The sequence below is a fragment of the Leiobunum rupestre genome, chromosome 11 (assembly GCF_980474605.1).
Source record: "Leiobunum rupestre chromosome 11, qqLeiRupe1.1.hap1, whole genome shotgun sequence".
Lineage (NCBI taxonomy): Eukaryota > Metazoa > Arthropoda > Arachnida > Opiliones > Sclerosomatidae > Leiobunum > Leiobunum rupestre.
Window position 1 is genome coordinate 39,330,219 of NC_143394.1, and position 12,511 is coordinate 39,342,729.

The 12,511-nt window shown below is 42.7% G+C and overlaps 2 protein-coding genes across 2 annotated transcripts; both read left to right on the forward strand.

Moving 5' to 3' along the window:
• Window positions 1-3,970: 3,970 nt before the first annotated feature.
• Window positions 3,971-4,351, forward strand: LOC149922563 (uncharacterized). The gene has a single exon (XM_090162308.1). The coding sequence runs from the start codon at window positions 3,971-3,973 to the stop codon at window positions 4,349-4,351; it is 381 nt and encodes a 126-aa protein (XP_090018434.1).
• Window positions 4,352-8,929: 4,578 nt separating this feature from the next.
• Window positions 8,930-11,863, forward strand: LOC149922564 (uncharacterized). Its single transcript, XM_090162309.1, has one exon. It carries the CDS (start codon window positions 8,930-8,932, stop codon window positions 11,861-11,863), a length of 2,934 nt encoding a protein of 977 aa, XP_090018435.1.
• The last annotated feature ends 648 nt before the right edge of the window (window positions 11,864-12,511 follow it).

Consider the following 12,511-nt stretch of genomic DNA (forward strand, 5'->3'; position numbering starts at 1 on the left):
ATTTAAAGAGTAAAATCACACCCGTGAAGGAGTTCAAAGCCCTTTCAAAGAGTTATATACCACCTTTAAATAATTAAATGACTCTTATAAAGGTGTAAATGCGCACTCCAAAAAGTGAAATTTAACTCGGTACACATAAACATTATAATAACAAACTTTCGGTGTGCGTTAACGCACCCACCCCAACCGCAAATTCATCCGTTAAAGGCCGACTACATAAATCTTCGGTTTACTCTGTCTTTCACTGGAAGTAGGCTTACGGCAATACACGTGTGCCATGCAGTCAGCCTACTTGCAGTGAAAGACAGAGTAAACCGAAGATTTATGTAGTCGGCCTTTAACGCTCACCGTCACACGGTGGTTTTCCCACCCTTTAAACTCCAAACACGGTTTCTCGACTTTGCCCTGGTAACGCGTTTTGGTCTTTACCCCGGTAACGCGTTCGCAGCACACAGACAGACAGACACACATACACACACACACACACACACACACACACACACACACACACACACACACACACACACACACACACACACACACACAGATAGACCGACACGGTGATTGTAAAACCACTCCTATAGGTGACTTTGTATCCTCGGAGAGATAAAAATGTTCTCTCTGATTATTGATAGCTTAAGAAAAAAATACCTTTAATTCATTGTATGTTACTTAACTAATCACCCTCGATGGAGATATTACTTGAAGCGTAATGGCTGATCGTCTCGGACCAGCTCGGTTATATAGAATTAACGGATTTTGATATGCTTTGCGCAATGGTGAAATTTTGGGTTATGGATCATTTCATTGGCCCAGATCTTCAAAACAAGAACTAAAAAATTGTCGTTAAAGCCCAGGTTTGACTTTCGACTTAACGTGATAATAGGTGTCACTATCAATTAAAAACATGATATTTGTTTAGTTATTATTTGTTCTTTAATTAGAAATTTTAACTTGGCCTTCGGTATAAGCCTAGCTGATTATTATTATTATTGCTATTACACTTCTTTGTTTAAATCAATAAGCAAATTAAACAATAAGATATATTGTTTACAAAAGAGAAATATTAACAAATAGTTAAAAAATATATATATTTAAATAAAATACATACATTTTAAACATGCAATTAAACATTTTGACACGATATACATTAATGAATAAAAGCACATTATAAAATCTATATGTGCAGCAATTCGATTTTTTATTGTCATTAAATCTATTTTTGACAGAAACGTTATCTTTCTAGGAAAACCCTTCTTGGGATTAACTACAACTAACCATGTAAAATAGTAAACAATTACAGAAAGTTTTGTTAAAAATTGATAAATAGTAAACAAAATCTATAAATTTGTTAATGCCACACTGAGAATATAGGAAATTTTAACTTTATGGACAATGTTTTAGTTAATAAAGAGTTATGAAAATGGTGTTAGAACGGTGTGAAACGAACACCAATTTCTTGGAATGTTTATCGTATTGAAACATTTGTATAGTGTTAAAGGGAATATAACCTCAGGTATTTGGTGTGGAACACCAACATTTGCAGCTCTGGCCGCTCTTGCCTTTGGCTTTAGAATTGTTTGGCGCCACTGTACAGGGAAATTTGAAAAATTGTAGGGGTCTTCCATAAAGGTTGCTTTGCAGGTTATATTCCCTTTAAGGCAATCTATTTTTACAACTTTAAAAAACTCCGTTTTAGTAGTGTTAAAACGGTGCGAACGAGGTGTAACACTTTCTTAACACCTTTTAAACACCCTTATTCCTTAGAGTATACCCAAAAATTCCTCATCTTGGCCTGATCGGGATGGGGCACAGAGTTCCCAAAAAATCTCTTACATTTAACTTACACAAACTAACTAATTAATTAATTGATATTTCCAGGTTCTCCGTGTTTCCACCTTCATTAAGAGGAAAATTTAGTTTTCACACTTCACAAATTTCGACCCAAAAATTACTTGTTTTCCACTAGTTTGTAAAACTAAAGTGTAAATCGGGAGCCTAAATTGATATTAAAATCATTTTACTTTCACCCAATCACTCACTAAGGTGATTTAGAGAAACCTAGAAACCTGGCACGGCAGGCCTTATTACAAGCTTACTAGGCTAGTAAGACTTGGCTCGGATAGAAGTAAGTAATCAGCTAGGCTAATACCCAAGGCACCACTTTAGGTCCAAGTCATATAGGGACTTTTAGTGCCTGTAAATCAGGTGGCCGGGTTACAATGCGTAGGGGGGTGGTGGAAGCTCCGTACACCAGTTGTGCACCCGGGGGGGTAGCAGGGAGCCTGGACCCCCAGGAAGAAGAAGAAATTAAGCCTCGAAATAAGCATGACCGAAGCCTTCATAAAACACTTTTGGCTTATTACGACAAACTAACTACATGAAAATATGTCCGATGCGGCCTTATTTGTGACAACAATGATCCCCTTGTTAAGAAACGGGTAAAATTGTTGTATATAAAATAATATTCTGTAATTAAGTGTGTGTATATATATTTAAAATGTTTAATTATTGTATATAATGTTTAAAATGTATTGTATTCTTTGTCATTTTAAAAAAAAGAGTTCAATTTCATTCGTCCGTTGAAAAATATTTCTAGTATGTTTGCAAGTGGGTAAAACCCACTGTTTAGCGTTGGGAAAAATAATCCTTTTGTACGTGGAATTCCCGTTGAAAAGAGGCGCCAGTGACCCGGCGCTCGTTCCTGCCACCAAGGTCGCAAATATTTGGAGCCGTGCTTGACCACGGTGCGCGGGGGGCAGGAGACGACCGAGCTTTCTTCAGTTTCAACGGAAATTCCACCAAGCACTTCTTCAGAGTGAGTCTTCGAAAAAAGACGCGAAATATTAGTAGGTCTCCAAATGAGACAATTTTGCCAAAGCAAAAACTTGTAACTCGAAAATCAGTTCAAAATAAATAGTCTTCAGTTTTCTCATCATTAATTTCCTTGCAGTTATTATCGCAATTACCAACATCATTCTAGTTGTTTCAGTCCGGTTAGGTTAATAGAAAATTAAGCTCTCCTAGAACGAACCACCCACAAGAGGAACACACAAAAATCAATTTTCTTCATGGTGCCGAAACCCGGGAACATCACAAGTCAAACGGTAATTGCGATTTAAATTAATTTGATAAAAACTATGGGTTTTTCGGAATCCGAAGAAGAAGAGCCGCCATTTTTGGAAGCGTTCGCTTCAGGTGGCAACGCGAAAAACGCGGAAAACCAAAGTAAGGAAAATGTCGCGGACAAAGACAATGAATCAGCCGAAAAAACCGGTAAAACGGGAAAAACTTCAAAGAAAACTGCGAAGGACCCTGCAAAAATAGTCAAAGCCTTACAGAGAAGCGCGCGCTCTGCAACTACAAGAAGATTAAAAAAGATTTTACTACAGAACGTAGACGCCGTTTCAATTGACGAGTTAGAGGATGAATTAATCCTCTTACTACAAAAAGAAAGCGAGCTAAAACATGCCGACGCAGAATTAGAGCTTCTCATCGACGATGACGTGGAACTGGAAAGAGAAACCGACGAAGCGATAGTTTACATGGAAAAAATAAGCGAAACTCAACTGAAAATCAACCGAGCGCTCAAAAACAAAAAACACCACCTGCGCCAAACGTCGGACTCACGCCAAACACCATAATCCAGCTCCCGCCAAACGTCGGGGTTCAGCCGCCTACGCCAAGCGTAGGGACACCGCAGCAGCCACTTTCGTCAAACGTCGGAGTTCAGCAGCAGCAGCCTACGCCAAACGTCGGGATCCAGCCGTCGCTGCCACCGTCAAACGTCGGGATCCAGCAAAACCAGGGAGCGTTCCCGCCGCAGCCGTCAAGCACGCTAATTCCTGGAGGATCATCATCCAACGTGGGAGCCAGTAACTTTCTACCACCCTCAACCGGAAATCAAAACTATTTTCCACCAATGAACTTTCCATCGAACTATCAATCGGGGCAATTTCCAATGAACTACATGCCGAACGTTCCTCATCCAGAAGTGAGACTTCCGCAACTTACCATCGCAAAATTCAACGGTGACTTCACAAAATGGAACAACTTCTGGGGAAGGTTCAACGCTACAATAGGAAACCATCCAAGGTTACGTAATGTAGAAAAGTTCATGTATTTAATTTCTTATTTAGAAGGGGACGCTCTCAGAGCTGTCGAGGGGTTAGTTGAGGATGACGCTTCTTACGACGAAGCCGTTAGAATACTTCGGTATACTTTCGATAAAAACGAATTAGCCATCCATACGCACATGGAGAAGCTAAAGCAAATTCAGCCTGTTAGCGACTCCAGTGACGTAAAAGGGTTACGCCGCTTGCTTAATGTTATATCGCGGTTGGCAAGATAAGAAAAGACGAGCGATCACGTATTTTTTATCACATGTAAATCAGTTATGTTTTATCGCAATGTATATAAACCAATAGTCCGTGTTGACTGACACGCAGTTTTGCCCCGACATTCATTGTACTCGGTTATCTTTAGATTGTAAATAAACTATGTAAATATACTATCATGTGCTTGCTGTTGCTTTCATCCCACGATATATCAATGGCGACGGGAATCGGATACGAATAACTGCTACTACCACGTGGGATTCAACTACTTGCTACCATCGTACGTACTACTGCTTTTCTTCCTGCTTTACGTGATGCCTTCCACGGGAGTATTTCAGCAATTCGACGACATCGAAGAATCATGGTCTCTATATGCGGAGCGAATGACGCATTATTTCATTGCTAATGACATAACGGATGCGGTAAAAAAACGAGCAACGTTCTTAACATTACTGGGTCCCAAAACGTATGCCTGTCTCAAGAATCTAATAAGTCCTCTGCAACCCACGGATAAGACGTGCGAAGAATTGATCACAGCTCTCAGCGACCATTACAGTCCGGCTCCTTCACAGATTACGGAACGGCTCAATTTTCATCAACGTAACCGAGCGCCTGGAGAAAACGTTGCCACGTACGTTGCAAAATTGCGTCAACTTGCCTTACATTGCAATTTCGGGACGAACTTGGACGATCAGCTTCGAGATCGGCTAGTGGGAGGAATCCTGAATGAATCCATTCAATCTCGACTGCTATCTGAGCCAGCTTCAGACCTCACTCTCAAGAAAGTCATCGAAATTGCGGTCAACATGGAAGCCACTGCCAAAAATGTACTTGATCTCAATTCAAATGCCAAACCAGTTCCTACGCTGAGAGACGACTCCATGAACGTGATGAAGTCAAGAGACCATCGATCCAGAAAGTTTACCAGTACTAGGGGTGGACGGAACCCCAGAGGTTCACAGAATGATGATCGACAGGGTTCGAAATCCAACAGGTTCGATCAGAGCTGTTATCGTTGCGGTAGTGTTGACCATTTGGCCGACAAGTGCAGTTTTAAAAACACTATCTGCAATTACTGCAAGAAAACTGGTCACATTGCGAGGGTATGCTTGTCCGCTGGGCGAGACAAAAAGAAAAAACTCAATCGACCGGAAGAACGTGATGGTCGCCGTAACTCCCGAATTCAATTTCTTTATGAACCTGACGAACAGCATGGCAACAAAAATCACCCAACCGAGTATGATGGCATTTTCCAGTTGAAAACGCTTGAGCCTGCACCAAAGCCATACATCTATGAATTTCTAATCAATAACGAGAAACTACTCATGGAACACGATTCTGGAGCAGCGTACACTGTCATTTCGTTTAAAACGTACAATCGCTTACGCGAGAGAACTTCACTTCAAGATTTACGACCAGCGGGAAAAGATTTGCAGCAGTTCAATGGCGCCAGAGTTCATGTCAAAGGATACGTTCAGGTCAGAGTTTCGTACCAAAATATCACTAAAACTTTACCAATTGTAGTTGTGGAGCTCGACGGAGCAAGTCTGTGCGGTCGCAATTGGATCAACGCATTCCATTTGACGTTACAACCGACCATGGACATAAGCACCTCTGTATGCCACCTGACTGCGGAATCCCGCCTGCAAGAAATTCTTAACAACAACCAACAGCTGTTCTCACCCGGGTTGGGACTAATAAAAGACACCCAAGTTCACCTTCATCGTAAGCCTGACGTTAAACCTCGATTCTACCAAGCCCGCTCTGTTCCGTTTGCATACCGCGACAAAGTCATGGCGGAACTCGATCGACTCAAGCGAGAAGGTATACTGGAGCCGGTTACCATCTCGGAGTGGGCGGCGCCAATTGTCCCCATACTGAAAAGCGATGACACGATTCGTATTTGCGGGGATTTCAAACTCACTGCCAACCCGGCCACGTCAACAGAACAGTATCCTTTACCCAAGATAAGTGATCTCTTTGCAAATCTTAATGGCGGGACAAAGTTCTCCAAAATCGACTTAAAGGATGCGTACAACCAATTGGAGCTCGACCCAGAGTCCTGAGACCTCGTTGTCGTGAATACGCAGCAAGGGCTCCTCCGCTACACCAGATTGCCTTTTGGGGTATCCTCCGCAGCTGCCGTTTTTCAACGTCAAATTGAGAAGGTACTTAATGGCATCCAAGGAGTGAGCGTTTTTCAGGACGATATCCTCTTGACGGGACGATCGGATGATGCACATTTGGTAACTTTGGAAGCAGTGCTCGCACGTTTGAAGAACGCAGGAGTCAAATTGCGAAGAAGCAAATGCCAGTTCCTCGTGGATTCCGTGGAGTACCTTGGACACGTTCTTGACGCCGAGGGTCTGCATCCGACCACAAAGAATTTACAGCCGATCTTGGAAGCACCGGAGCCTTCCAACGTTTCCGAGTTAAAATCGTTTCTTGGCCTTGTCACTTATTATGCCAAATTTATTCCGCACATGTCAGAATTATTGAATCCTCTTTACAAACTACTTAAAACCGACACTCATTGGAAATGGGACAACTCGGCGAAAGCATCCTTCCTACGAGCCAAGCAAATCCTCACCTCCTCTTCCGTTCTTGTCCACTACGACCAACAAAAGCCGATCACATTGGCATGTGATGCGTCACCTTCAGGCTTGGGAGCAGTACTATCACATGTTGAAGATACTGGCGTGGACCGTCCAATTGCGTTTGCTTCTCGCACATTGACCCCGGCGGAACGGAACTACAGTCAAATAGAGAGGGAGGCTTTGGGATTAGTCTTCGGAGTAACCAAGTTTCGAGACTACCTCCTGGGACGACGATTCACGCTACTCACTGACCATATCCCACTAACAAAATTACTCTCTGCAGACAATCAGACCCCAACAACAGCCGCAGCACGAATCCAGCGATGGGCCATTATACTGGGAGCCTATGATTACGAGATCAAACATCGTCCAGGCTCCAAGAACTGCAATGCGGACGCTCTTAGCCGCTTACCTCTGCCCAGTCCGACGACCACTTGTGAACCACCACCACCTAAAGAACAAGTTCTTTTATTGGACGCCTTTTGCTCTGGTCCCATCACTTCCACGGACATTCGACAAGCTATCGTTTCAGACCAGTTCTTGTCTCGCATAGTCCACTACATCAGAGAAGGATGGCCTCGGGCTTGCCCTTCTCCAGAACTTCAACCATTCTTCCACAGACGGCTGGAACTCGCAGTAGACGACGGACTGATCGTGTGGCACAACCGGATGTTCATTCCAAGTCCCTTCAGATCAAAAATTCTGTGTGATGCCCATGAAGGTCATATGGGAGTCACCAAAACCAAAAGATTAGTCCGATCCACGGTCTGGTGGCCGGGTCTCGACTCAGACGTCGAGAAGATCGTAGCCACTTGTGCTAAATGTCAACAAGCCGCCTCTATGCCTCCTCGAACCCAGACTCCCTGGCCGATGACATCAAAACAGATGGAGAGAGTTCACGTAGACTATCTCGGACCAATTTCAAACAAGATGATACTAATATTTCAAGACACCTACTCGAACTGGATTGAAGCGTATCCCACAGATGGTTCCACCTCTCAAGTTTCGGTGGAGATCCTACGGGACATTTTTTCTCGACATGGATTACCGCAATGCCTGGTTACGGACAATGGGACTACATTTACTGGTGAAGAATTTTGCCAATTCACCAGAGCCAACGGAATTCGTCACTTAACCATAGCGCCGTATCATCCCAACTCAAACGGATTTGCCGAGAAAGCGGTTTCCACCGTGAAGCACGGCCTGTTGAAGATCACAGAAGGTGCACTGAAAAATCGCTTATCTAAAATCCTTTTTAGTCACAGACGTACGCCGAACAGCGAAGGAAACTCACCTTCTTACCTATTCCTGAACCGTGAGCTAAGAAGCACATTCGACCTTCTAAAACCTGGCACACAACGTCGAAGTGTGAATGACACAAAAGACTTGGCCGTGAACTCTACCTTCAGCCAAGGAGATTCAGTTTGGATCAGGAACTACGGCAAGGGTCCCAAATGGTATGAAGGTTTAGTGTCATCAAAGATTGGAAACACGATGCTTTCCGTTTCTACGCCAATCGGTACGATGCGACGTCACGTAGATCAGATTCGACCACGAACCAACGCCTCCGCAAAGAATACCTCAAAGGAAGATTGTCATACCAACGAACAAGTTGCTAGAAACAGCCCCATGGTCAAGCCCGGTCAAACTTCACTCGAAGATCATTCTCAGTTGACTAACCCTAATAAACCGGCCACGGCTTCAGAGACACCTAGTCAGACGGTTCCAAGACGTTCATCCAGAATCAAACAAAAACCACAGCGATTGATCCTGTGAGGCCGCTCGAATCTTTAACCGGGAGGAAGATGTTATATCGCGGTTGGCAAGATAAGAAAAGACGAGCGATCACGTATTTTTTATCACATGTAAATCAGTTATGTTTTATCGCAATGTATATAAACCAATAGTCCGTGTTGACTGACACGCAGTTTTGCCCCGACATTCATTGTACTCGGTTATCTTTAGATTGTAAATAAACTATGTAAATATACTATCATGTGCTTGCTGTTGCTTTCATTCCACAATATATCACTTAATACGTGTGAAACTAGTATTAGAAGCTTGAAGGTGTTAGGATTTAATATCGCGGATAGAGCCACGTTTCTTTGCCCCGCCTTGTTGCAATGTTTGCCTATTGACATAAGAACGGAGTATTGTTTAAAAAGGAACCCCGCTAATCCAGGGGCGCATTGGGACGCGGACGAACTGATAGCCTTCATGATTGCTCAAATAGAGTGTCGAGAGATGGCGGTGATGCTCGGGGGGAAGAAAGCCCCAGTTAAAGATAAATCGAGAGTTGAAAATCACTCTCACGAAAATCATAGGCATAAAAACAAAAATCCAACCCCTTCCGCTTTAGCGCTAACCACCCAGGTTAAAAAGCCAGGTGAAAATCAGTATTGTGTTTTCTGCCAAAACGAAACGCGTAAAAGTATTAATTGTACTCATCATACGCTAGAACAAAAAAGAACAAAGTTGAGGGAAAGTAACAGGTGCTACATTTGCCTTCGCTATGGACACGGGCTAAATAATTGTCGTTCCAAATTTACGTCGTGCCGAAATTGTCGACAAAAACACAATTTTGCAGTATGCGGTGAAAATCCCGTGAATATTTCTAAAAAAGAAAATCATCCCGACGAAACTAGCGAAGTCAAAGTAGGATCAGTTGTCAATACAATAGGCGGGGGGAGCGAAGAGGGGGTGGTATTGCTACAAACAGCGCTGGCTGTGGTAAAGAACCCTGCCAAGCCCAACAATATAGTCACGGCCAGGTGTCTTCTCGACGGGGGGAGTCAGGGCACATTCGTCACTGAAAGCGTTTCTAAAGAATTAAATCTCCCCGAATTAGGAAAAAGAGAGTTAAATGTCTACGCCTTTGGCAGCAAAATCCCCGAAAGACGCACTTGCAAAATAGTTAGATTAAAATTAGAAAATCGGGAAAATCCAGGCCTCAGTGCCGAAATTAAGGCGGTAGAGGTTCCGTATATCTGTCGCGCAGTTGAAAGAATGGACTGCGCGGAGGTAAAAACTTGGATGCAATCGAAAGGGTTACAAATAGCTGACGGGAAGGGGGGCTCCGGAGACGCCCTAGACGTACTCATTGGGAGCGATTTCTATTGGAAACTGGCTTCCGGTCAAAATGAACGATTCGGAGAAAATTTAGTAGCGGTGGAAACCAAATTAGGGTGGACCGTACAAGGGGTAGTAGGGGAACAACCTTATGACAGTCGAGTGTTGTCAGTATCAACAATGCTAATTTCATTGGGACACAAAATGGTAAATGAAACGCTAAAGTCGTTTTGGGAGCTTGAAAATTTAGGGATAGATAGTCGCGAATTGGGAGAAAAACCAGGTGACGCAATTGTTAATTCATTTTTTAAAGAAACAAAATTTGATGAGGACAGATATACTGTCAAATTCCCCTGGCGAGTAGACAGAGAAACTCTTCCCGATAATTTCCAGGTCGCGCAAAAAAGAATGGGCGGACTTATTAGAAAATTTCAAAGGGACCCCAGTTACTACGCCGAATACAAAAAGGTCATAGATGGTTATCTAGAAACTGGCATTGCCGAAATCGTCCCGTCAAAAGAAGTGGAGATTAAAAAACCAGGCACCAACTACCTCCCACACCAAGGTGTAGTACGCGAAAATGTGGCTACCACCAAATTACGTGTCGTACTGGACGGGTCATGCGGTAATCCCTCCCTAAACGATTGCATTGCCTCTGGACCCAATTTAAATATCGAATTATTTTTATTAATTTTAAAGTTCAGGACAAACCCGGTAGCCATTGTTGCCGACATAGAAAAGGCATTTCTGCAGATTAAATTGGACGAAGTCGATAGGGACGCAGTTAGATTTTTGTGGGTTCGGGAGGTGAATGGAAAAATAGACCCTACGCAAATTGTAGTTTTACGAATGGCAAGAGTACCATTTGGGGTTACAGCTTCTCCCTTTCTACTATCATGTACCATTAAATTTCATGTTAAACACACAAAAGATATAGACCCAATAGTCAAAGAAAAACTAGAAAATGACATCTACGTTGATGATATAGTCAGTGGGGGGAAAAATACCAAGGAAGCTTACGAAATTTCAGTAGGAGCAGCTAGAACCCTAAACAAAGCCGGAATGCGTTTACGTAAATGGGGGACGAACTCTGTGGAGTTAAGGGAACTATGGGATACTCATTCCGAGCCCGGAGAAACTGAAATGTTTGACAAATCAGCTGAGAATGGCACTACCAAAATTTTGGGTTTAAAATGGGAACCAACCAGTGATACGTTTTCTTTTGATTTGACAAAATTATCAGACATTTCAAAAAACCTAAAGAAAACTAAACGTAACGTCCTGGGAATAGCTTCGCAAATATTCGACCCGATGGGAATCTTGGGCGCGTTCACGATTAGAGGAAAAATGCTTTTCCAAAGTTTATGGAATTTAGAGCCCCAAGTAGAGTGGGATACGGAGCTCCCATCAGAATTAGGCAGACAATTCGAAAATTGGGTCTCAGAACTGACAGACATAAACAATGTCAAAGTCAATCGTTATTTCTTTTCAAAATCGCGTGAAAATATAGAAGAGTGCGAATGGCACTGTTTTAGTGACGCTTCGTTAAAGGCCTACGCTACGACGGTTTACGTAAGGTATGAAACCGAATCGGGAGAAATAGGAGTTGAACTGATAGCTTCAAAGTCAAGGGTGACTCCTTTAAAACAATTAAAACTAGGTCTAACCCTTCCTAAATTGGAACTTATGGGTTGTTTGTTGGGTGCTAGGCTAACAAACTACGTGAAAAATGCCTTTAGCGATTGCGTAACTGACACATTTTTTTGGACAGACTCCACTATCGCGCGCAAGACATACAAACCCTTTCACAAAAAAGACAGTGGCGTCATTGTCCGGGAACGCAAAATCCCGCAGATTTAGCAACGCGAGGAATAAAAGGTAAAGACCTGGTCACCAGCGAAATTTGGTGGACGGGCCCCCAGTTTTTAAAATATTCTAGGGATAGCTGGCCTAAAGAAAGGCCCCTAGGTGATACAAAAGTAGTTAACGCTGAAAGACGAAAAGTTACGCTAGCTGTTAGCATTGACCAACCAAAAGGGGTACAACAAATAATGGATTTGAATAGACATAGGTCATTAGATAAAAATTTAAGAATTACAGCCTACTTATTTAGGTTTGCGCACAACTCGAGACCCACAAATAGAGAAAGTAAAATAACAGGCCCGGTAGCCGCTGACGAAATGCAGCGAGCAGAAATAACTTGGGTGAAAGATGTACAAAAACAAGAGTTCGCGCAAGAGATATCAGATATAAAAGTTCATAAAACAGTTAGTCCCAAATCTAGAATTGCTACCTTAAAACCAATTTTAAATGAAAATGGTTTACTTTGCATAGGTGGTCGCCTAGGGGAATCAAAGTCTTTAACGTATGCCGAAAAGCATCCGATAATACTAAATAAAATTTTAAATTTCACAAAACAATTAATAACTAGAAGCCACAAACAAGTACTCCATGGGGGGATCAATGATACAATAACACAAATTAGAGAGCGTTATTGGGTTCCCGCTG